The following is a 26,653-nucleotide window of genomic DNA, read 5'->3' on the forward strand; positions in this document are numbered from 1 at the left end:
AAGAGGAAGGAAAAGAAAATTATTATAAGGGTATGTACAAGTCAGCAGTTTAATATTATTTTCAACAGCCAATTACTTTTCCCCTTACACAACTGCTACCGCTTTTCATTTTGTGTTCTGCATGGTAGCTTTGGTACAACTTCTTTCCATACTGCCTTACCGCTTGCCTGCAGCAGGGTAAGCTCAGTTTTCTTAATAGCCATGTATTGAATTTACACACCTATGTACATGAGCAGAGTTTTCACTTATATTACTGAGGTCATGATCTGAGCTAATGGGAGAGAAAATACATGTTAGGGAGGAATCTGATTGGGTTTTCTGAATAAATCAAGTGCTCTGAGGTGGTAAGATGAACATTGTTTCAAGTCATGGGGCAACAAGAAAACTTAAATAATTATAAGCAGTAGAAAACTTGCCTTATCCTGTTCAAACTTATACTAGATTTAGACAGAATGAGATCCCCTATGTAATTAATAAAAGTAAATAAGCACTAAGATTTATTAGAAATGAGAAGCTAAGTAGCAAGTCAAGCTCAGATTAGTAGAAAAGGACTATGGCTTTACTATCCATACAGGAACAAATTTGATAGGGCTCTGGACCCTTGCCAGGAAAGTATCAACCACTGCAATATGATGTGTTCACTAGGCTGGTGAGAAGTTGTTCTGGTTTTGGCTGGGATAAAGTTAATTTTCTTCCTAGTAGTTGGTACAGTGCAGTGTTTTGGATTTAGTATGAGAATAATGTTGGTAACACGCTGATGTGTTTAGTTGTTGCTAAGTAGTGTTTATACTAAGTCAAGGACTTTTCAGCTTCTCATGCCCAGCCAGCAAGAAGGCTGGAGGGGCACAAGAAGCTGGGAGGGGACACAGCCAGGACAGCTGACCCCAACTGGCCAAAGGGATATTCCATACCATATGACATCATGCCCAGTATATAAACTGGGGGGAGTTGGCCGGGAGGGGCAGATTGCTGCTCGGGAACTAACTGGGCATTGGTCAGCAAGTGGTGAGCAATTGCATTGTGCATCACTTGCTTTGTATAGTCTAATTCTTTTAGTATTATTATTGTCATTTTATTATTGTCATTATTTTCCCTTCCTTTCTTTCCTACTAAACTGTCTTTATCTCAACTCAGGAGGTCTGGTTGGTTTTTTTTTTTCCCAATTCTCTCCCCCCGTCCCACTGGGTGGGGGGAGTGAGTGAGCGGCTGCGTGGTGCTTAGTTGCTGGCTGGTGTTAAACCACGACGGAAGTAAAAATATTTTTGCACATTTGTAGTGCTTTTCTGTCTATGCTTAACTCATGTTAAGGAGTTGTTGACCACCGATAATCACAGGGAAAACAGAGACACAGGGAGTTGACGGGACTGGCCGTTGTGGTCATCTCACAATTATATAAAGAGGGAGGCACCAGTAGACCTGATTTTGGTTGTAAATCAGAAGAAGAGATATTATTACACTGGATGTAGCTGCTGCAGGGTGATGCAGATTTATTCAGGAATAACATTTACGACCCAACCGCACTTTAGAGTGCTCATGCTATACACAGTAATTATATTTATCAAGTCGGTGATAAAAAGCATGCAAGATTATGAGAACCTCAGAAAGTTTTTATGTCCTGATGGAAGTTGTTTCAGTTCAGTTTTAGTCTCATGTCTAGGCAGATTTTGTTGGCTTTGCATGCTTTTGACAGGAAGGCATGTGGCATTTAGTGGTTTTTAATCGAATTTTGGTTTGGGCTTTGAAATTTGTTCAAATCCTAAGGCCAAAATGTATATCAGGCAGTAGAAAATTAGGACTCCTGAGCCAGAAAATGTTTGCCTGAATCCTTATAGAATGAAAGTGCTAAATTTGATGGTGCTGTATATTTGGAAAACTAATCAATCCTAAAATCATATGCAAAACTTCTAGCCATCTAGGCCTTTTTTGTGGCAAAGACAGTGTTGCCAGTCCTGAAGCACTAAGAAATCATGAGTCATGAATGTTACTTTTTCGTAGGCACTGAAAGAAGGGATTCATAGAATCATAGAATGGTTTGGGTTGGAAGGGACCTTAAGGATCATCTAGTTCCAACCCCCCCTGCCATGGGCAGGCACACCTTCCACTAGACCAGGTTGCTCAAAGCCCCATCCAGCCTGGCCTTGAACACTTCCAGGAAGGGGGCATCCACAACTTCTCTGGGCAACCTGTTCCAGTGCCTCACCACCCTCACAGTGAAGAACTTCTTCCTTACATCTCGTCTAAATCTACCCTCTTTCAGTTTAAAGCCATTACCCCTTGTCCTATCACTACATGTCCTTGTAAAAAGTCCCTCTCCAGCTTTCTTGTAGGCCCCCTTTAGGTACTGGAAGGCTGCTGTAAGGTCTCCCTGGAGCCTTCTCTTCTCCAGGCTGGAGAATTATAATTGCATGGTTTCCAAAGTTGAAGCTTTAAGAAAACAAAGTGTATTGCAGGAATCATAATAAAATACTGAGAGCTGGCAAGACGAAGAAGTGTCTGGTCCTTAAATTTTGCTTCGGAAACCAACAGTTCAGATTTATCTTTAGGTATATTATTTGGGTTTTATACTAATGTGGTTCTATGGAATTGCATGCTCTTTGAGGGCAGAAAGTTAGTATTTTAGACAAAAACACACTACGTTCCCATTGGTTTTTGCCAATGAATGCTTTAGTTGATGTTCGAAATAACAGCTTTCATTTCTATAAGTATATAACTTACGTGTCTGTTTATATGACATTTATAATCCTCATTAAAGGTAGAATTTTTAAAGTGAAAATTTGGCTCTGATAGGAAACTTCCTTCAAGCTTGATAGCCTTTCTTTTTTTTTCTTCCCCATCCTTGCTCTGACTCTGTTATAATTCATATAAGGCAGTATGGGTCTATGCTAGTACCCCAAATTCTAGTGCTTGACCAGCTGGTAATGATCACCGCTAAATTTAAGTGTTTTCTGTTCTGCAACTGGCGTAAAGGGAGTGAAACAGATAGGGAGTGGAGGGAAGACAAAAGAAGTGAAAGGAGGACAAGGCTTGGGAGCAACTATTGATCACCCTGCATAGACTGGGGGTCGAGGTGGCTAGAAAGGGTCTCCTAACACTCTGTATACTCTACTCTGTACCAGGTTTTTGAGCATAATTGAATCTAATAGCAGGAAGAAAGAAATAATAGACTTTTGTGGGCATTTTATTCTGTATGTCCCTACTTAAAAGACTACAGGACTTTCTGAAACTTGCTTCCAGCAGCTCAAAACTAATTATAACACTGTTTTGCTCCTCAAGATAATGTTAGTTGTAGTGCTGACTATCACAGCTTTTGTAACTTTAGGTGATGTTACTTTGACAGTATACAAAGATTTCCTTTTCTTGCATTTTCTTCTTTGCAAAAATGAAATTTAAGTATTGCAAAGAAAGGTAAGATATGGGGAAGGGTTATAAGAAAGCAAAAATTATTCACCTAGAGATCACTAGGGCTCCTTCAGTGATAAGGTAGCCTATCAGCTAATTTACTTTCTCAAAAAGACAAGCAGCCTGCTCTGAAGAGGTCTTCATCATTTTCCTACCCTTAAGTAACCACTTTAAACAGCATCAAGATGTGTGCTATAATTTCAATTGACTTTTTGTTAATTACTGTGTCTACCTGGTGTTCTGCAGGCAGACATGAGCTCATTTTGCCTATTCTCCAATCAGAAGTTGTACAGCTATGGTTAGTTCAGTGCATAGCTCAAATCAATTAGTCCTGCTGAGAGACAGGATGTATTAGCTGAGGTCCAGTTCTGCTCCAAAATGGGTGCATGGTTTCTCATCAGCTTCAGAGTTCAGTTAGAGCAAATTTGTATCTTTCTGCAGAAAGATATATAACAGACCATGCTCTTACAGAGCAACTAATTTTTAAAATTAATACTAAATACAAATCATGATTTCGGATGACCAGCAATTAAATCTATCTTCATAATAGATTTCAACCAAGTTATGTAATATTTCTGTTATTATAATTCTATGAGGAGTTTTATATCTGTGCATATTTGACACATTACATTTTGTCACATTACATTTTTTAAAACCAAATTTTTCCTTGAGTTAGAAGGCATTTTGATCATATATGCCAAAACAGAAAGAGCACAGACTGTTCACCACTTATATAACTCTGTCTCAGGAACAGATTTTTCTACACAACCCTCCCTAAGACCCTGAGACCCATGATTGCAAAACCAAGAGAACTCACTTTTTTTCCCTGCCGTTTGCATTAAAATAATTGATTTTAAATTTATGCAGAATCCTCTGTCTAGAAAATTCGTAGCTTATAGTCTGTTACAAAAAACCATAAATTAAGTCCACTGCAGCATGGCAGTACTGGAAAATTGTGTCCACCTCATCTGGCAGATGAGGAACATGAGAAACTAACCACCATACCCATGGTTAAAGAATTTCTGTGTCAGAGCGAGAAGCAGGGCTCAGACAGTGCTGCATTTCTAAGGAGAAGGTCTTGAGAGTCAATAAGTCTCACGGCTGTTAAATAATTCTCTGCCTTCATAAATGTTATTTAATATATATTCTCCAGTTCGGGAGAAAAGATTTACTGCATTCTTTATAAGCGATGCAATAAAGAGGCAAGCTTTGGTCAGCTGAAATAATGTTTTAATTAATACCGTACATCCCACATGCAAATACCATTAAGACAACCTTTGATAAATGAGCATATTTCCTAAATATGTACAAGTTAAATGAGCCTTGCATCTAATGAAGGGATCCAAAATTAAAGCAAGTGTAGGAGAGAGACTTGAATACAGAATTTTTATGTTTAAACAATTAAATTATTAGTATAGACTTAGTCACTGTTAGGTTGGTCATGTTTCTAAATATTCTAATTACATTTTCCCGCTCAGTCTGCCAGATACAAACGTTTTTTCAGTTACAGATTTCTGCTGGCAGGACTGGGAATTTGGACTTGGGCCTCTAACAGCAAGAGAACTCCCAAGTTGTTAAAACGCTGAAAGGAGGTATCAATGTGACAAAGCTTCTTGTCCTCCTCCTTCTGCCCAGTTGTATACTCTAATCCAGAGCAGGTTGTTACGTGACTGTTCATATCCACAACTGGTAACCTCTGAAAAAGAAATAACTCATTTCAAACTTGTTCCTACTTCCAAGGTTTCTGCAACATGAATGAAAAAAAAAAAAAAAGCCAAAAATGAAAAGAGAGAAAGGGATGAAGCCCGTATGCTGAAGATAGATAAAGCATGTTCGATGTTGGCTATGTGTTTGTTTTGCAGTATTAGAACTGAACCCTGTCTAATGATGGGTTCAACAGTAATGATAGGGTTTAAACTTAGGTCTTAAGTATTTTGGCAAAGAATAGACTAATCTCACATGAATAGTTTTTCCCAGAAGATTCCTGCTGTCTTGCACTGTGCCTGAACTTGATTAAATCCCTTTTACTGCTGAATGCCACCTGAACCTAAAGCCCAGTAAGACATGGGTCAGAACCAGTGATGTTTATGCAGAGGATAAGAGACAGGGAACAAGCCAGTGTGCAGAATGATTTTGACAGAAAACACTTCCGAGTTGCAAGCAGACATGAAGATCAGAGGCTTGTGATGGGAGGGGAAATTGGGCTTGGAATGGCTGAAGGATGAGGTTAGGACTACAGTTGGACTGGGAACTGCTTTGTGGGAAGGAAGGGAGACAGATCTTTCTTACCACACTGGGGAGGATGCAGAGTAGGACCAGTGGGGGAAAGAAACGAGGACAAAGTTGGTCGGGTCACTGATGCTTGAGAAACCAGAGTAGGGCAACGAGGACTGTTAACTTGGGAGAGTAAGAGTGTTGGTTATCAAGTATGGGGAAAAGGTGTAAGATAAGTCACATAGGGGAGGCAGAAGGGCAGATCTGGGACTGGCAGGATGACAAAATCGGCCCATTGTGCCAAGAATGGCTATGTAAGGAGCTAGAACTGAGGGCTGGACACCCAGTTTAGATAACCAGGTGTGGAGAATAAGATTGGAAAATGATACTCATGTCCAGGGGCAGAGAAGAGAGAGAATGAGAAGAGGAACAGATTGGAGACAAAGGGGCAGAAGAGACCAAGCTTGGGAGAAAAGAGTGGAAAAGAAATAGGCAAAACAATTTCCATCCATTCACCGCAGAAAGCTCAGAGGGAAGCCTACAGCTCCTGTGTAAATGATTAATACAGACTGTTCTGCTGTAAACCAACAGTGGTGAAACTAATCCCCTCTCGTCTCAGACATGCACAAGCTGGGACAGAACAACGTTATATAGAATGCAAAACCTAACAAAGTTCTCACACTTTCTAACTTTCGATTATCTGTGGACCTTTAATTTGTCTCTTTCATTAATTATACTATAAATCTTCAATTATGAGACCATATTTATTTTTTTCTGCAGGCTTTCTGCTTATCATCATTTTAAATGCTTGACTTTGCCATCTCAGTAGTCTTCTTTTAATACAGTCCTCCTTCAATAGGTAATCAAATTACACTGTAATAATAAATTTTAAAAATGTAGGCATTGTTTTAGTTGCTTGTTAATTGCTCGTTTAATTAGAATGCTCGCTAATTTGCAAAATGGAGGTTCTGACAATGGATTTCATAGTCATTACTACAAATTGGTCAGGTTTTCCTGTAATTTCTTTGAGTGGACTCTCATGATTTAGCTGAGAACCATGTGAAAATTCTCCCAATTAGTTGAAGTGTCTAGGCTCAGGATGAAATAATGTGACCTGATTTTTTTAGCTCTGACCTCTCTGGAGTGTTTCAAAGTGTGTTGGGTATATAGTGTAATCACTCAATAGCATGTGTGACTGAATGCTGGTGTGAGCTGGGCTGTTATTTTGTTATATTCTTTCCCTTATTGTTAGTTTGTGCCTGTGCAGCACTTTAAACATTTGAAGAACTCTACAAATGGTTAGCCCTGTAAAATTCCTTCTGGCAGGCATCAAAGTGAACAAACTACAGACTTCTCTGTAGTTCATTGGAATTCATTCTGTACAGCATGAGGAGTTGAAAATGGCACAAGTGTAAGCATTTTCTTTCATCATTTTAATAAATTTTCTTGTCAATAGTTTCAACAACTTTGACTGCAATGCTTTTGTGCTTCCTTGGTCACAAAGGAAACATCACAGACGTACTGAAGATGACTATGACATAAGAGGAGCTTTCTTCAGGCTCAAACGTATATTTGCAAGAAAGTAGGGGCTTCCCTGAGATGAAATTTTTGGAGATAGTTGGATGTTGTATGACACCAGTGCTAAATACACACTTAAGCTTTGGAGCTAGACAGAAAATGAGATTTCGTGCACTGGGAATTCAGATGCTGAGCTGCTTCTCCCTCCTTTCTCTCCCTCCTTTCTCTCCCTCCTTTCTCTCCCTCCTTTCTCTCCCTCCTTTCTCTCCCTCCTTTCTCTCCCTCCTTTCTCTCCCTCCTTTCTCTCCCTCCTTTCTCTCCCTCCTTTCTCTCCCTCCTTTCTCTCCCTCCTTTCTCTCCCTCCTTTCTCTCCCTCCTTTCTCTCCCTCCTTTCTCTCCCTCCTTTCTCTCCCTCCTTTCTCTCCCTCCTTTCTCTCCCTCCTTTCTCTCCCTCCTTTCTCTCCCTCCTTTCTTTTTTTTTTTTTCCTCCTTCCAAATTAGGATGAAAAGTTGAAATAGTGATAACTTGGGGGGGATTAATAATTTCAAACAGTATTGATCTGGAAATGTGAAAAAGTATTCCTCTACAGAAATTATTTTTGGCCTTTTTTTTTGCCCTTTGTAAAAGTACTCAATTTCTTCTAGGAAATCATCTGTTAAGATAAAATTTTATTTTATGCTGGAAAAATGTTGTATCCAAAATAATGTTACCTTAGCTATACATACACCGAAGATGGAATTTTTTAAAATATACCAACTCTGCTTTCGTATGTCCTGCACACAGCTCACCATCAGCTATATTGAATCACTGATGCCCACCAGTGAACGCCAAAAGCAACTGATACGCCAGTATTGCTTTGAATGTGACTGTCTTCTCTGCCAGAATCAAGAAAAGGTAGGTTGAGTGAAGAAATTCCTTGCCAATGAAACAGAATTTTCCAAGGCCTGTCAGCAGCTTCCCTTCCTTTACATAATACTTATCTTTTGCCACTAATTGAATGGCCAGAATAGAGAAGAAAATGACCTCTGCCCTCAGTGCTGTTTATGTTGCTATGAAAGACAACCGTGAAGGAAAGAAAAGCAGGAAACGTTGACAACGTGATAAGAACAATTTCTTGCTAAAACATGCATTGTTCATAAAGCTAGGAACCACTTTCAGGTCCAAGATGTGGTTCAGATCATTTTGAGATTCAAGGACCTCTGAACATGAGAGTTAACGTGACTTTAAGCTGAAAGGAAAGGATTTTTTTTTTTCTTGTATTCAAAAGAATAATCTTGGAACTTTAACCGAAGCCACTTGTCTGATGCTACGGGAAGGCTGTGCTTATCCTCATAATAATGTTAAATTAATTCTGACAAACACCTGTATCAATAGTTTTCAAGAACTACCAGACATATTCAGCAGTTGTTAGAGAGAGTGGTGAACCTCCTTGGATGACTGACTGTAGTTTTTACGCTCTCTTTCACAAGTTCTTGGAGTAGCAGGTCAGTAGTTGTAGTAGATAAAATTTTGTTCAGCATGACCTTTTACTAGGGTTCAGCCTAGCCCAGTTTAATTATATTCTGGGTTGCTTCATATTTGTACAGCCTGGCCAGAATAATTTTAGCTCCAAGCCTGATGAGAGATCAAATGGAATATGCAAAATGAGGCCGGCTTCATAGCAGTTTATACACTTTGTCTCTCTAGTTATACGTACACTTGTTCTTATTTTCACAAATGCCTGTTTTGGGTGAGTCGCATGCCATAGCTGAATGTATTCCCAGTAGATTAGAAATGGTAAGAAAGGTATTGATGAAAATGTGATTCCAACGAGTGTGATATGATTCATGAAATAATTGTTGTACAGCAAAAAAGAAAAAAAAAACCCACCAAAGTTTAAACTCTGTGTTGGGTAGGACAGTTGTGTGCGTGTAGTTTTGTTCAAGCCAAAGTACACCCATTGAATACATAATGTATCCTTTGATTCATCAGTAAGCAGTTCAAAAAAGAGAACACAGAAAAGTTTCAGGCTTGTGACATAATGCTAAATTACTTCCTGTCCATGTGCAAAAGTTGTTGGCATTCTGTGCCTGATAAAGATTGCTGCAATGCTACTCGGAGGCAGTGAAAGGAAGTGAAGACCTCTTTTTGTCTTTCTTTTAAAGTTGCTCACTCAAGTGCCGTGAAATCTTAGATTAGTTTTGGGGAATGGCATCCCCCCACATGCAGTGATGATTAAGAAAAACAAGCAGGCTAAAGAGTCTTTAAGATCGCTTAACAGTTTGTGAAAGGTTAGACAAGTGGTGTAAAGACCATTCAGCATGTGGAATGTTTTAAGAAACAAGATCCACAGGCTGGAGTACACTTCCCTGTAAGAGTCAACATACAACACCAAAAAATATTGTAGTGAAATTATATGTGCATATACTGATGAAAACAATAGTCTCATACATAGGTTAAAATTAATTAATGATTTCTTCTCTTTGAAATTTTTAACTGTGGTTTGAGTTCATATTCTATAAATCTTTTTTGCCCATTGGCAAAATTCCCTGTGGGGATGATACTGCAAAATGGTTGGAAAGCTCTTTGTGACTGCATTCTGAAATTCTGTAATTTCCTCATTGTTACCGTGTAAGGAGCTCTGTGAAGGGCTAGGAACCTCATGTCAACTTTGTCTGTTGATGTCTACGAAGAAGACATCTTTATCGTCAGCTTCAGTCTAGGATGATTAGATATAATCTGCAGCAGTCCTCATAGTACTGCATTTCATTTCTCTGTGACAGAGATTTTATGAATACAAGTGTTTACATGACTAATTTGGAAACATAGATTTCCCCCCTCCCCCCTCCGCCCCCCCCCCCCCCCATTGATCTCAGTCACTGTTGGTAAGCTGAGAGGCATGTAACACTGCAGCTACAGTGGGAGATAATATTTTTGGAAATTCTGTTTTTTTAAATTACAGAATGGCTGGATTTAGATGCTTAAAAGTCATCAGTTGGCAAAATTATTCAATAATATCCCTGCTGAAATATCCCTGATACTGAGAGAAATTTCCAAGACATCTTGGAAAAATTTTTAAAAGGCAAAGTCTTTGTCAACAGAATAGGCAACGGCTGCAACTTTGGGTCATCAAGGGTGGCAGATTCAACATTGTGATTCAATAAATATAATCAGCAAACAGTAAATTTCCGTATTACAACATTGCTTTGCAAATACGATGGCTTGGTCAACAGCAATCTATCTCATAAATCTTTATTATAGATAAAAGTGCAAATTCCAGTTTGGCTAAGAAATGCTTTATGCCTTTAAGTAAGTTCTTGGGTGTTGGGGATTTTTTCAGTTGTAGTCATCTCATCAAAAAAGCTAGAATCCTTTTTCTAACACGCACTTATAGAGATCGTAGGTGGTTCTTACTCCCAAATTCCAGTCTTGCTGGGTGTGCCTGCCAGCTGCTGAGCACATACTAGGGACCAGTGAAAGCAGAGGAATCACTCCTGAGATGCACACATCAATTTACAGTAAAACTATAAGTCAAGTCATTTCCATTGTAGCTTTTTTCCTATACCTTTTGTAATGTTTTAAAAGCGATCGTGAGAATCCTATGGGAAATATACATTAAAGTTTATATGAAGGGCATATAAACCTTATATGTATTAGTACTTAGTTACATGTATGCTTATTTATTCATATTTATAAAAATACTTTGCAAGTTTCTTATTAATGAAATTCATCATGCTATATTTTCTAAAGGCTTGTTCATTTAGTCTTATATGCCCAAGTGAAGAAGGAAGATGGTATCAAGTTTCTGTGCTCAAGTCAGTTACTGACTTCATAAGTGACCTTGGGTAATTCATTTTATTCAAAAGCAACCTTTGTGTTTTCTAAGACCCTGCCCTTATTTTTCATAATTAGTGAGAAGCTACCGTTTCAATTGGAGCTGAACAGATTTCTGACTAGAAACCAGATCCGTCTGTCTAAATAGGGGACCATTTTTGTGAATGTTCTGGGAAGCTCTGTTTTGCCCGGTTTCCCCAAATGCAGCATGAAGATGGCAATTTGTACTTCTGCTGAGTATTCTGATGTCCAGAGGATAATAAAGAAAGATGCTGCATTTTCTAAGGTCTTTTAGCTTTAAGTGCTGGATTTGTTTTAGTGAGAATAATTCCTTAAAGTGGAATGGTTTGAGGTTTAGTTGTGTGCTTTATGCAGTTCCCATTGCCATGTGGTATCTTAGTGTTGTTAAAAAAAAAAAAAAAAAGGTCATATTTAACCTCAGAGACATCTACATGAGCAAATAACAGATTTGGCCTACAAAATGCTACTAATTTCTCCTAACTGTAGTTAGGTATCTAATCCTAAGCCAGTTTTTAGCCTCCTTCCATACCCAAAGAAAAGACAAGCTGGTCATACTGTCTTGCAGTAGAAATCTATGAAAACTGGAATGGATATAAGAGGTTAAAGGAATGCTTTCAAGTATATACCCACACTTTAGACAGATAAAGTTGGGTGAGATAAATTATGCTGCTCCATGAAGTATATATAAACACAAAATCGAGAATCATATGATTACGTTTCTGTGCTAGCTGACATGGATAGCAGAGTGCAGTTGCAACTGTGTAGATTTCAGCACGCTAACATCCAGATTGTCGGTAAAATTTGTTTATGCAGATCACTTCAAGCATTTGTCTCTGGCTGCTGCTGTAGACAAATATATCTGACAGACAGTGTCACTGGTTCTTCACTGTTATTTGTACTAAAATTGATTAAACTCAGATAGTGGTTACATCATACTACAATCACACAGTTTAGCTATGCATACAAACAAGAGTAGTGTGTCAAAGTGCTCTTTTGCCATTCTAGGTTACATGATTCTGCAAGGGCTTTTTCTAATATTTCAGGTCTCTGATGAACTATGATTTAAGAGGCAACTTATCTATGAAGGAATAGTCTTTATTTCTCATTTACTGTAATATTTCATGTCACAGCTGTATAAATCAGCAAAATTCACTCCGACACCAGCAATGGCTTTAAAATTCACAGTCACTTGGTCTTTTTAGCTAGATAAGGCAACTTCATACAGCGTAAGAATCTTCTCTAACCACTGCCTAAGTATACACAGTTCACTTGCACAATTGTCTAGATCTGAGACTGTAATATGGCAAAGGCTGCATTTTCAAGTATACTGAAACAGGCTGCAGCCCGACCACAGGGACCCTGTTGAAGATGAAGTTGTTGAAGTTGAGCATCAACTTCAACTGATGCACACTGGCGCACTCAGTGTGAGCAGACACAGCCCTAGACAAAATAGAGAGGTCCATGGCTGTGCAGTCACAATTGCATTGAATATCATGAGAGCAAACTTTCCTCGCTGGTCACTGCTGATGAAAGGACTTCAAAGTGAATCTCTGCTTGCTATACAGTAGTAGGTTTTTTTATCTGCCTCTCCAACTGTGAGCACAGCCATGGAATAATCCAGGTGCATAGCTGTCATCAGGGATGAGAAAATATGGAGGAAAACAGTGGCAACTAGCTGGACCTGTGGATCTCAAATAATTTTTGGTGCCTAGACCTCAATGTCAGCTGCATTTTGATTCTAAGAGGTCATATCATAATGCTGACCAGTCTCTTTTAGCAACTGGTCAAGCAGCCTGGCTGCTGATTTGACGAGGGAAGAGTAGCAAGTGCTAACACACCAGTGTAAACTGGTTAAGAGTAAGGTGAACCTTTTGGAAGTACAGTTACTGCCAAATTAAATGGCACTAGCTACAAATCTAAACAATACTTTTAATTGATTTTGGCCCAAGTTGGGGAAAAAAAAAAAATCAGTAACTAAAAGAGGGAAAAAAACATGTCTTTCTAAAAGTCATTCATAGAATATTTCCTGACTGTCAGTACTTCAAGTTAGTGCTACTGTAATGTCTTCGGTTCACTGTATCTCTGACAGCTTTATACATTATTACTTGCTCCATTTTAAGATCGGTCTCCCCTGTAATTCGGAAGTGTATGCCTTCCTAAAAGCTGAACTCTTGGCAACATATTATCATTCCAGCACATAAAAGCCCCTTACATTAATTACAATTAAAGATGGGATTACATTGATGACAAACATTTTAAATGGAGAACAGTTTTTTCCACAGTCATGAGCCAGAGTATTGTTCATGTTCTACATTTTCAGCCAAGGATTTCAGGGAGATTTGTGCTTATAGAATCACTTTGTTATGAGTCGTCTTTCTCCTTTGGAGCCAGGATTTAATATTTTAGTCTAGCTTGGTTTTTGGAAGGCTTTTATTTATTACAAGGTCAAAAGCAATGGATTTGAATCTGAATCATTTTTGTATTTGGCCAGTATTTGGTAGTTGCTAAATCTAATAATAACGTAATGCCAGTAAGTACGTTATTCCTTTAATCAGTTTATTGCTTTGCTTAGTACTTACTTATGTTGCATCCCGAGTTTTGGTAGAGAACATCACAAGTCCAGTTTCTAACTCAAGGACTTTCAAAATTAGGTCACCTGAACAGCAGACAAGCCATCTACATAAGAATGTCACCTACGATTCTTTAGCTGGTATTGCACTTCCATACATCCACCAGCTCTTTTATAAAAAACCACTGAATAAGTTCCTGAACCTACTAGAAATTTTGACATTCTTTTCCTATCCTAGGAAACAACACAACTGTAGTTTAGGAATTTCATCAAATGTAAATGGTCCTCTACATAAGTTGATCAAATTTGTTGCTAAAGCATATGTCTGTGGTTGATTTGCCTCACTGAGGTTTCTGAGAGATCCTTGAATATGGCCAAGAATAGAATTTACACAAAATTTTCACCTTTGATCTTCATGTTTGGGGTCAGCAATACCATTGAAGAACATGTGCTTAAATCACAGAGGCATTGTTACATGAAAAATATTATTATTGACTGTTGGTTTGAATTAGCATGCAAAGGCTTCATGTAAGATCACTGTACTGGTGTTAGTACGAAAATATCACCCCTCCCTCAGGGAGCATATATTTAGGACACAGGAAATACAAAATTATATGTTAAGAAGTGCCTTTTTAAATTGCTGAATTGTCAAGTTCCAGAAGTTTGTGTCCCAGTTTCCCCAATATTTATTTATTTTCAGGCATTTACATTCTCACTAAGTTTTCCAAGTACAATATGAAAGATGAGATCTCCAAATTAATTCAAAAGATGAAGCCTGGGAAGCAAGGATTAAATAGGACTGTTGAAAACAAGTCTGTTCATACAGCTAACTGAACATAAAACCCCCTGATCAAAGCAAAGAATAAAGTAGGAGTATCTGTACCTCTAGTCGTGATTCTAAGGTGCTTGCTAAGTACTAAGGTACTAAGGGTACTTGATAAGTACTAGGGTACTAAGGGTATGTTTAAAAAAAAGATCAGGACTTTGTTCCAACAAAATGCTGGTTTAATCCATTTCCTATCAAAAGATAGAGTTTGCAATAGTTTATTTTAGAAATCATCTGTTCATTTCTCATCATCTTTTTACTGTTTTGCCACTAGAACTGCCTTTGAAGCAAACTACAGAAGGAAGTCAACCCAGAGCTCAGTCATATTTCACCCACGTACCCTTTCAGCCCAACATTAGTATAACTAGTGCCTACAAAAGCCAGTGGCAGTAATTAGCAGCCCACTGGGACACAATGCTGATTCTTTCCATAGGTGGTTGGCTGATTAACAGTTCCTTCCTTCTGGCAAGACATTTGGTAGTGACATAAACCCTGGATCAGTTCCTGAAATCCAACAGTCAGTCTAACACTCTTCTGTTCCCTTTCAGAGAATCTTACCCTCTTGGGATGTATTTCCAAACAGCCAAGGACAGAGGGCTTTTTTTTTTTCTGGTGCCAAAAATGACACAAAAAACCAAGGCAACCACTTCTAATTTCTGGGCTCTCTTGTTCATTAACAAAGGCATCATCTCTTCAGCTTCTTAGCATTTCTTATGTGACTTCTGAGGCTTCTTCCATCTTTCAACATTGTAGTTTTTTTCCATCAAAGGGCGGTCCCACAGACAGTGACAAATGGACTGTGATCATTTTTCCACGACAACTTACATCTCCCAGTTGCTTCAGGACTGCCTCAGTGTGCTCTGGTCACGACTTGGCAGGAGTCAGCTGGAGATCACTTGGATTGTCAAAGGTCACAGAAAAGATACTGCTGTTCTTACAAATAGACATGAGTTCAGAGCTGTATGCAGACTCCTTGCTTGTTCAGGGCATCCTTAATAGGGAAACCTGTATCAATTGATCCAACAAGTTCATATTTGGAGCCAACGTAGGAGTTGGAGTGTGGCACTCTCACGGGAGTCTGGCTTTCTGCTCATCTGAGGGGAGCAGAATCTCATTCCTTTCAGACCCAGCCATCTAAGAGGAAATGTAAATCTTCTGGCAGATGTTTTAAGCAGAAACACTTTTTTGCCAAGGGAAGGGGGTCCACTCCCATCGCTGTTTCAGGCTGTAGCAGCTACATTTAAGTGCCTGGCTAGCAGTGTTCCCCCTTTCCGGATGTCCAGCTTCCTTGGGACTATTGTTAGAACTAGTTATTACTGTTATGATTTCTTTTTTTCAGATGGTGTCATTCCTATAGCAGTCACTATTTGGTCTCTGCTGAATGATAAACAGAAATAAGAAAAGTCTTATTCTGGGTTAACAATCTAAAATAAACATATAGAAGATCAAATATGCTGAGAGAAACAGCAGTAATTTAAAACATAAGACTAGATCAGACAAATCGTTTTCCAAACACCTTTTCCTGCAGTGATTTTGGGGAGACTAGTTCACAATTTTTTTCTAAATATATATTGAAGCTAGTCATTGCTTTATCTGATCTTGAATGTCTGAATTCTCTTTCACTGAGGTTGCTATAAGGTCTTGTGTGTTTCAGCCTGTCAAGGTGGTTTCTAATATCAGTAGTACCTAAGGGAATAATCTTGATTTTTGGATGCCTTTTCTTGATCTGTTTATCAGTCACTTTCTTCTACTCTGCAGGATGTTTGGTCTTTTTAAATCCCATGAATTAGGTAATTCACTTGAAATATGATGGATTTTAATTCAGATCCCATTCCAGTTCAGAAAAAAAGATGTCCCAACTTTAAACTGCAGAGTTTTCTGGACTGACTGGGATTCAATTTCCTGGGTTCAAAAATCTTTCCTGTTGAAGGTCTTCCACTTTGGACAAAATAACATCTGCATCAGAGCAAGAATGACATTTTATCCTAGGTGTCAGAGCACTCCCTATGGGGTAAGGGGACCCCACAATTCTGTCAGTGCTTCAGGCAATGGGTGAGGTTCAGGTTAGTCCAGGATACAGACAGTTCACTGTATCTTTTTTCTAGATTCCTGCTCTAAATCAAGTAGAAATAGGAGCTTGGATCTTTGTCTTCCCAAGTGTATATTGTAACTAATGAGCTGTGAATTTTAAAGAAAAAGGAAAAGAAACTGAGTGGAAATACCTTTTCCTCATCAGTTCTGCAGATGTAAGCTAAATCCCTTTCTGACAAGGAATAGATTTTACCATTTACCTTTAAAGGCCCAAACCAGGACATCAACAATATATGGGCCAATTATAACTTCAGCCTTTGCTGGCATGCTGTATATTTTGCTCCTTCTATTTCACTGTTTTCTCTCCTGCTAGACTCTCAGCTCTTTGGGGTGAGTACTCTTTTTACTCTGTACAGTCTAAAAACCTGCAAAATAGTGTAGCTGTGATTCTGATACTGTCAGATTTATAAATAATAGCAACAGTAAAGTCTACAAACATTCTGAGTCACACCAACATGGAGGAAGAAAACAAGATGGAAAGGGACCCTTTACTCTTTATCAGCAAGTTTGTGAGTAACTTGAAACAGCACACAATTTTATTGGCTCACTGAAATTTTTTGCAATAGGCCATCTTCAGGTAATTTCAGCAAAAGTTTTTGTCATCTCCAAACTCATTCCCTGTTGAAGACATCACCCAAAACTAGTCCAGAGGAACCTTTTTCGTTCTGGAAAAATAATTTTTTTCAACTATGGTTCCTATGATGCTCCTTCATATCAGTGCATCCTGTGTCTGTCTTTTCAGATTCTGAATATACTTTCTTCATATGCCAAATTTCTGGTTCCTAATGCCATCCTGATTGTATATTATATAATTTCTTTATGATGTTAGGCAGTTTGTTGTCTTTTTGTTTTATTTTCCTTAGCTGAAATATTGTGCTAATAAATCTTACCTTCCTTACAGTACATTTTTTCTGAAATCAATTACTGTCCATACAATGCCTGGAAATCACTAGAATGAAGTACTACGTATACAGTAGGTGTAAATGCTTGGTAAAACAAAAGATTAGCTTCATTACTATGACTATTGTCCTAGTTTTCCGATAATTCCAGTCAGAGGAGAGGAATAATGAGTGGTTTTGTAAAGCAGACTTGTGCACAGTGGGTCTTGAAGTAAGATTATGTTTTTACCTTATATGGGTCAAGAATGGGCTAAAAAAAGTCTGGAAAAAAATTTAATCAGGTAGTCCAGGTTTTAATCTGGTAATCTGCCCCATCATTAAATCTATGAACTAAACAATCTCCTTAGCCTGTCTACTTGCTAGGAGGAACAGTGCATTCTGTGATCCATTTCACTGCAATTACTTTTTGTGGTGAAGTGGACACATATTTACACTGGACAAAACCAGGTCTTAATGGGAAAAGCAATATTGTATGCATATATGTATGTGCATAGGTACGTGCATGGAACACACAGGGACAATTTTAAAGATATTACACCTTTTCAGTGAGCAATATATTACACATGCAGTACATGGTGGTGGTTGTTGTCTTTTGCTGCTATTTGTTTTGTGATCTTTGGTAAGTAATGTACAGCCCTGTTTCATATCTCACTCCATAAAATAGATATAGAAATGCCCATTGTACAAGTAACATTAAAAAGATGAATTATTCTTTAGAATATCTCAGTAAGAAACTTACTACAAACACTGACATTGTTGTTGTTTCCCATGCCATATTGTGGAAGTGCATCTTTCACTCTAGTCTTCTTATTTAAATGAAGACAGATGGCTTTCCTATCAGCTGCCTCTAAACTTTTAGACACTCTTTGCAAGCCAAATTTTATTTTTAATTTTATTTTTCAAAGATTGATTGATTGATTGACTTAGGACCCTCTGGCAAGGTCATCAGGTATCATGACTTCATTCTAATTTCTTTTTGATAGTGTAGTTCTTCAAAGTTTGGGGCTTTGGCTGAATTTGTAGGAAGCACCATAGATTGAGAAAGACAAAATCAGTCTCTTCAGTGCCTAAATCAATTCCAGTCCTTAACTAATATCCTCTGAGGTCTATTAATGCAAGAATGAGCTCATCTGAATAGCAAGGAAGTCTATAACTTTTGAGACTGTAAAACTGCAGACTGAATGCTTTGGATTGAAAAATTGCTATGGTAAGCAATGTGCCATATCAATTTCTTGCCAGTAATTTAATTGATATCACAACAATGCAGGAACTAAAGCTGTAGATATAAATTTTGCATTTGTGAACTTTATTTTTAGACATGAATCGTAACTTTTTGTTGTGTAAAAGGCAGCAGGCTTGAAAAGGCTGAATTTACTCCAGCCGTGTGAGATACAGCAGAGGACTGTGTAATTTGTTGACCCGTTGCAGGATGCCCTGTTATTTTCCACAAGATTGCTCAGTGAATTATATGAAAGCTGTTGATTACACTGCAAACAGTGATTTGAATTAGGGAGTGTGGTAAAACAATGCATCACAGCTCTGCCCAAGATTTATCTGACCACAATCATTAAGAAAAATATGTTGCTGCATCATATTGCTTTAGAAAAGATAAGGCATGAATCTTTGTCTTACTGCTGAAAAGTGTTGGATATAAACTAAAATTTCTGCACTTCCTTTGACAATATCTAGACAACTAAATTTTTACTCTCAAAATATTTCTAGTGTACAACTTTACATTAAGTTTGCATCATTCCACTGCACAAAAGAAGTCCTTCTGAGCTTTGAAAGCTTTTGATGTGATTCCAGCTACTGCCTAGTAATACAGTAGTTTGAATCTATAGACATTTGGTATAGGGGAGAAAGGTACTGTGAAGTTCAGTTACTAGTACATTGTATTTGGTTAATGAAGGTGGGGATCCATGCAAAGTGAGCTGCTTCTCCCCTACCCCAAACCCTCACATGCAAAAGAAATGTAAAAAAGGAGGGGTTGAGATAGCATGCTTTTCAGAGGGGCAACACTCATCCATCTGACTGGGAAAAATATTTTAGGAGAACAGTATGTCTGTTTTTAAGCGATGAGTGAAGTACTTAGTGGAGAGTACTTATCAGGAGACAGAGAAATAGATTACGAGTACCGTGAACTGTTTTAGAAAATTGGAAATCCAATATAGATTATGTATCACCAAATTGTGTCGTTCCAGCAGGTCCCATAAACAGTTGCTTCCACGTGAGTCAAGAAGCCTAACAGTCAGTACACATTTTGTGATCTGGGCTACCTCTTCTTGCTTTGAATCACCTTGGCCGATCACCATTGATTGCTGAGGCACGTAAAAACTTGTAAGAATGGCAGTCAACAGGAACCAGCTGCATGATAGCTATTCAAAGAGTAAATAAAGGCCCTGAGAAATATTCAAGGGTCTTATAATAGCTTCCATGACATTATGACATTTTAGAGAATGTCCTTTTCACTCTCTGGGATGTGGCCATTTTCCTATTATTTGTGACAAAGTCTAAAATGTCCGTATTATTGAATCAGAATAATAGAGTACTAGAAAGGTACAGGAAGCAGTTTGTTTCAAGCACTCATTTGCCTTATGGAGTGTTTCTAGCTGCTTCCCTTAAAGACTGGAAGAACCTTTACCGGTTTAAATTAGTGTTAGTTAGAGGATAGTCAATAATAATTCTCCAAAGTAGAAGTTCTTGAAATGACTAAAACACTGTACAACATCTTTTAAAGGTATTTGCATACCTCTCCTTTGATTATATGAAACTAATATCCAGCTAGGGGATGATCAAATTTGTTCGCAAAATTCTAGAGGAGGAAACTCCAGATACTGTGCTCTCTTAAGAACAGCAGTTGTACAAAATGAATTCAACCTTTTTTCAGTCTTGACTTTAAAAAACTTGGAGACTGCTCAGTGTGGATTTGAGCGTTGACACTGAATATTCAAGCAACATGCTAGTGAGTTAGGCAGTCAATTTTTATCAGCGCTCTAGGAATCGCCACTTTTGCTTTTGAGATCTGTCAGATATTTTAAGATTGATGAACTGTGTATGATCTTAACCATGTTGCATGTGCTTTTCTAAACCCTAAACTCCCTGAATTTCATACCCATTCATTCAGAAAACATATACCGCAGTAAATATTGTTATTTTACATTGCGGTATACATTTAAAAAACCCCATAATTACTATAGCTACCATTTTATCATGTGATATATCATACATTAAGATATTAAATTGTTTTGAAATTAGTGTTCAAAATAAATATCTAACTTCATGTCAGTATATCTTCAGTTAGAACCAGTAATTCAATGGGCACAAATTCTTCAAATCACTGAGGCATAAATTGAACTTTGATACACAAATAACTATACCTCTACTTAGTGAAGTGTTTAGTCATTCGCATAAATATTAACTTTAATGGGCTTTCTGCATGCATTTAAACTTAAGTACATATTTCAATGCACTGATGAATGTGGATTGGATTATGCATTGTGAATACCTAAATATTCTGAGGATTTTGGACCTACATATCTCTTTTGAGCCACTAAATGTCCTCAGTGGCACTCTGTGTCTCCACAGGTTGCAGAATTAAGGAATAAAGCAGATTTGCCTTATAGCTGTCAGTTTGTTTGGTAAAATAGACCTAGAGATTGCCTTAACAAATGTGTAATGTCTAAGACAGTCTGAAATACCAGCCTCACAGTTGCTAGGGATAAGGCTGAACAGTATCCTTCCTCAGGTAACTGAATTACCCACAGGGTTTTTTTGGACTGATGCTGGAAATTACAATGGAGTTACTAACGTGCCAAGAATTTTTGGGTGGTCTGGCATAAGGCCCTATTTCTCTGATGCTAAGCTGCAAGTACTTTCCTTTGCTTTTCCTCCCTTCCTCCCATCCTCTGGCTTTTATGAGTTGATAAATAGTGAACTTCTATTTAATGTTCTTCCCATGGTCCAATCTTTTTTTTTTTTTTTTTTTTTTCAGCTTGTAACATATGCAGCTTGGATGGGAATTTTGCAGTCAGCCCTAAGGTCCTGAAATTAGGAGGTTTATAAAGGCAGTGCTGTCACAGACACAAAACTCGGTCCTGTTGCTCATGGAATAAACCGCAACTTCCATCGTCTTGACTGGGAGTAGGCATTGGGGTCTTGGGCCTACAAAGTGCCAGTCATCCACAGGGGCCTGAGCTTTGTGTGGCACAAGGATTTTATAAAACAGTACGGAGAAAGGGCAATGAAAAGAACTAGGATAGCCCTCATGTAATTATGACTCCTTTCTCACCAAAAGGAGTAGTAGTATTTAAGGGACCTAGTTTAAAAATAAATATGGGAAATGTTTTGGTCAGCAACCAGAATGACCAACACTTAACTGAAATGACTTCAGAATGTGTTAAATACATGTGCTTTTCATTTGAAGAGTCTCCAGGTCCAGGCAAGATGCTATGGTGAAGTTTAGCTGCTTAGCCCTGTGTATTGTTTATATTTTGACAGATCTCTTTAGATGCTTTCGTGCTAAGTAGCCTAGCATCCTTGTATGATGCTTTTGAGAGAGGAAATACTGTCTGTAATGTTATTTGCTTAGGTTTTTATCATAAAGAGTGCATGTAAAACAGAAAAGCTTTAATAATAACACTTGATCTGTGAGCATTATTGGTCTTTGAAAAGTTCTGTGGGGCTGTGATGTTCGAGACTAATGAAAGCTTTGAGCTTTTTTGGTGTCTTTTCTCTTACTACAGGAATTTATACGTATACACTGTAAATATATATACACTCTAAAGATTGTTCTGACAACACACTTAAACATTAAATCACCATAATCATCAGTTATATGTAACGCTTACCAAATAGTTTCAGAGTGTGTCCATAATATAACCCTGTTTCTACAGTACCCAGCATTTTCATGAATGAATTGGAAGTAATTGCAAAATCATTGCCAGTAAAATTTGTGGATGACAAAGACTGAGTGAATAATAAACATTTATGAGGACAGGTAAATAATACGGAGTAACTGGAATTGCTTGGTAAATTAGACCCATTGAAATAAAATGCGCCACCACTGCAAAGGTGGAACACATGTTCCACATCTGAAATGGGGATCTACAGCTATGATTTATTTCACCGCATCTCAGACAGCTACAGTGTAAGTGTCAGCATCTGAGCTAGACTTCCTTTATGGATAAAATGGAGAAAAATGGACACAGTTTGACTGTTATTCACCTGACGTATTTTAGAAGCCTGCTTTATGATAATACAAATTACACCCTGAGACTGACTCTTTTTCTCTGTCAAATAGAAGGGTAGCCCAAATGTCTACATTTGGTCGGATGAATCTCAGCATGGGTATCTGAACAGAAATGGAAAACATTTTGTTCTCCTCTGGCAAAGAAGGCTAATGTGACCCTTGCATCTATAAACAGGGGAGTCAGTAGGAAGAGGGATGTCAATTTGCTTCGCTATAAAACATTTATGAGATTGCCTCTGTAACATACAATATACAGATGCAGTGATCTTTGAAAAGGCTGTTTAAAAATGTGTGTGTCTAAAAAAATCACAGAAATTAATAGCTGAAGTGGGATTGCAGTTGGTAAGAGTGGAGTATGAATCTGACAGAAATGCAATTACTATTTCTGGTGTGCAGAATTGTGAGCCCGACAGATATTGGACTTGCGACTGGAGAGGTTGAGAACTGTTGGTCTGTTTGCTCCTCTCTTACTTTATACTTCAAGGCTTAATTAAATCTAAGATGTTGTTGGGATAAACTTATCTTAGTCCCATTTAATTTTATTAAATTAAACTGACTTCTTAAAATGGACTTGCTGATTTTAATGTTTTCTTTATAAAAAGCATCTCATTTTAATAAATTTCCCATGTTTGTTTTTGATGCCTCTTTTTAAATTTCCGAGTAAATATTGTAATGTTGTAACTAAGTTGGATAATGTTAAGGGAAGGTTATTCATACTACCATGTGAAAGTGCTTGGTTTTTTGCACTAATTGTACACAGAGTCTGGGGAAACCTTCATCTTGATTTGAATGCCTAAGTAGAGCACTTAAACATGAATGGTGTGAACAACTGTTAAATTTGCCAATACCTATACAGTTTAGAGTATTACTAGCCTGTGCAGTTCTTATGCACTTCCAGACACCAGAGTCAGTAATCCATGAAAAGCTGATATCGATTATGTGAGGTAATGCAGCCTGCCTAATACTGAGCAATGTACTGCACAGCTGCAATATGGCATCCAACTGCAATGTGTCTTATTTTACTTTTAGAATTCAAAAATAAAAAGTACAAATTCAATTTGTTCAGAAGTCGGATTCACCCCCTCCTGATAGCCTCACAGGGAACACAACATTGTTTTTGTCAAAGACAAAGTAGCTTTGGAATTGCCATATGTCCCATCCACCCTCTTCAGAGCCATATGACAGAAAACACAAGGTCTTCTCTTCTGACAGCTCAGCTTCTGGTGAGAACAACCTTATACGGGTTGGAAAGGGTAGTTGAACTGGCATTTATGAAGCTGGCATTATTTTTAATGGGGCAAAACAGGGGAGCTTTTGAAACTTCAGAAATCACATGTAAATCTTGAATCATGACAGGGCTCTGCACACTGATCATTTCACATACTCATAGTTCTTAACAAAGTACATTCGCAAGTGTAAAGGTGAGTGAAATCCTCAACTGAAGCTGTAGGCTTCTATAAACCACAGTCCTCCTAATAAGAGATGAGGGGTCTTTGATTTTGAGTTTAAACTTCATCCAGTATACAAATATAAATCCAGCCCAGGTTCCAGTGTGGAGTCAAACTCTAGTACCACAGTTTGCTTCACAATAGCCTGTGCTTCCCAGTGAGTATACATTTTTCTTCAACTATACAGTCCTCTGTCACAAACTGCTGTCCCATCACAAAACTGTGGCTTCAAAGTTGAGCACAATTTATCTACGGAAATGAGAAAGACTGAAAATATTTTACAAGAGATGACCTCAGATATTTCAAGAAACCGCTCAAGTGTGCTTTCTCTTGCTGTGCCTGTAGCTGCATGCACTTATGATTGTGTGGCAGGCCCTCATACCCTGTTTGCTCTGAAGTACTCAAGTCACAAATTCAGTTTAGCCACAGTATAGCAGCTTCCATATCACATTTTCTCACTGATGTTTTTTTTCATCTTACTGAAAGTGAAGCTTCAGAAGATCTGCAATATCTTCTACTCTAATGCTTTCCTTTTGCTGCCAAGTATAAAACAATGAGTTACTGAGTTTACTAGAAACATATGTTCAGTAGTTATCCACTTTTAAATAGAATCAGAAATAGAAAATTGTTATTTATGCTTTTAGTGCATAATGTGTCAGCGATCTGTTTTAAAACGTCATGCCCTAATTTAAATGTCTGAGCTTTTCTGACACCTTCTTCAAACAAAAGCTAAGAAAACCTCTTTTGATTTGAAGCTATCAAGTTGGTCAGAATTGTTCTGTCAGATGCACATCTGTAGTTGCCACTTAAATTTTTAGAAATTAAGCAAATCATAAGCCATGGTCAGCAATTTATATGAAATGTTCAGAAATCTGAGGTATCTGTAGCTTTTAAAGTGTTAAAATATTACAGTCCAGAAAACTTCCTTTTTAAAGATATTTTTAAAGCTTCCACAAAAAGAGAACAAGAACAGAATTATATGCTGCTCTCTCACACGATTATCATTATATAGTCATAGATTTTGTGTCCAGAAGGAACTATTATGATTATTTAGTGTGATTTTTCTGTCTTGCAAAAATATCATACCCAATAATATTTCATATTAAACCCCTAACGTCTGTTTGAACTGTGGTTTGTACAATGGTTTTTACCATTGTAAAACTGACGTTTTCTGGTGCTTACATTACACTCTTTTATTCCATTTGTGTATTTAGAAGAGAAGATACTGGTCATGGAAGACTTTAGACCTTGTTTTTCACTCGTCTCAGGGCAGCCTGGCACTCCAATACCCCCTACAAAGCTTTGCTCATTTCTGCCTATGTGGAACTGGATACCTGAACACTGGAAACAGGCACATAATGAAGATGCCTTTGGACCTACTTCTTGTAGGAGGAAGGGTGGGAAGGAGAAAAAGAAGTGTAGGAGTTACTTATTGTTTGGAGTTTCCTGTCCCCACTTCTCCCTTCTGTGGAGGGAGGCGGGGAGTGCTTCATGGTTCCTTTGCATGGCAAATCTCTGGCTTGTTTCTCTACCTCCATCTGTGAGAAGGAGAAAGGTGAACTTTGTAGAGAGGACAGAAAATCCATGTCCTGTTTCTATCCTGTAGCATAGGTACGAAAGGAGGACTAGCCCTTAATCAACCTTTTCAATCTTCAGGAGATTTTCAGAGGTGCAGTGCATTACAGATGAGCAATGTTGGGGCTGTGGGAGTGCATTTGGGCAGAGGGGGCAATGACGCTGAATGGTTGGCATATGCTTGTTTTGGTAAGAGAGAGATCTTCTCTCAGAGGACATGCTGTCCATGTGGGAATCTTTTAACGTTCAGGATTTTAAATGCTGGGATAGCAAAGAACAGTAACTGCTAACATTGCATGTAGAAGCAGTGGTGCTTGAAATGAAGAGGTAGGGAGCACTTTTAGGAAGTATAAGAAATGGAAGAGTAGTCAGGGAAAGAGGAGTGGTGTAAAGCAACAGGAAGGAAAGAGAAACATGTATCTGTACTTTGAAGATTATACTCCTTTCTAAGGAGAGTTCAGTTAAGGATGGGATGTGTTCAGGATGCTAGAATAGCAGAAGAGATAGGGAGAGAACTAATTCTTACAAACAATGTGGAAGCAAAGGAATAGGAGGGAATGGAACAGGTGAACATTTTCAAATGCTTATTTCTGTGGTGGCTGATGTCTGTAATTGTTTCAGGAGATGGTGCTTTTATAATAAATCTTCCTATCACTTAAAGCCAGAACTGCAGAACATTTTACATTTGATCACTATGCTAACAGATTATAATCCTCATCAGATACCCTCTGGTTTTCTTATTTCTTTCTCTTTTGTTATAGCTTTGTTATAAGTCGTTATAGCTTCCTTTTTACAAGTGTCGCTAATGGAACCTAAACTGTGGAAAACTGTGTAATATTTAAAGCAAATATTGACATTTAGTGGTGTATTGGGTACCACAGACTATTGTTATGAGCAGTTACAGGATGCACTGGGCAGAGCTGATAATGTCCATTCTCAGGCTCCTGAAACATACATTGCAATGAGTATCTGCAAATTGAAAAGTCTGGAGAATGATTGGATATAAAAGCTGGAAGTGTTCTGAAAGAAAA

At 38.0% G+C, this 26,653-nt stretch overlaps 1 protein-coding gene across 3 annotated transcripts in view; it reads left to right on the plus strand.

The window, feature by feature from the left end:
- SMYD3 (SET and MYND domain containing 3) overlaps nt 1-26,653 on the plus strand; it is a 432,268-nt gene that overhangs the window by 347,682 nt on the left and 57,933 nt on the right. For all 3 annotated transcript variants that reach the window (XM_050894927.1, XM_050894928.1, XM_050894929.1), the window contains one exon: nt 7,916-8,026. In XM_050894927.1, the coding sequence (XP_050750884.1) occupies nt 7,916-8,026 (111 nt within the window). The remainder of the gene's footprint in view (nt 1-7,915; nt 8,027-26,653) is intronic.

This window comes from Gymnogyps californianus, chromosome 3 (assembly GCF_018139145.2).
Source record: "Gymnogyps californianus isolate 813 chromosome 3, ASM1813914v2, whole genome shotgun sequence".
NCBI classification, from domain to species: Eukaryota; Metazoa; Chordata; class Aves; order Accipitriformes; family Cathartidae; genus Gymnogyps; species Gymnogyps californianus.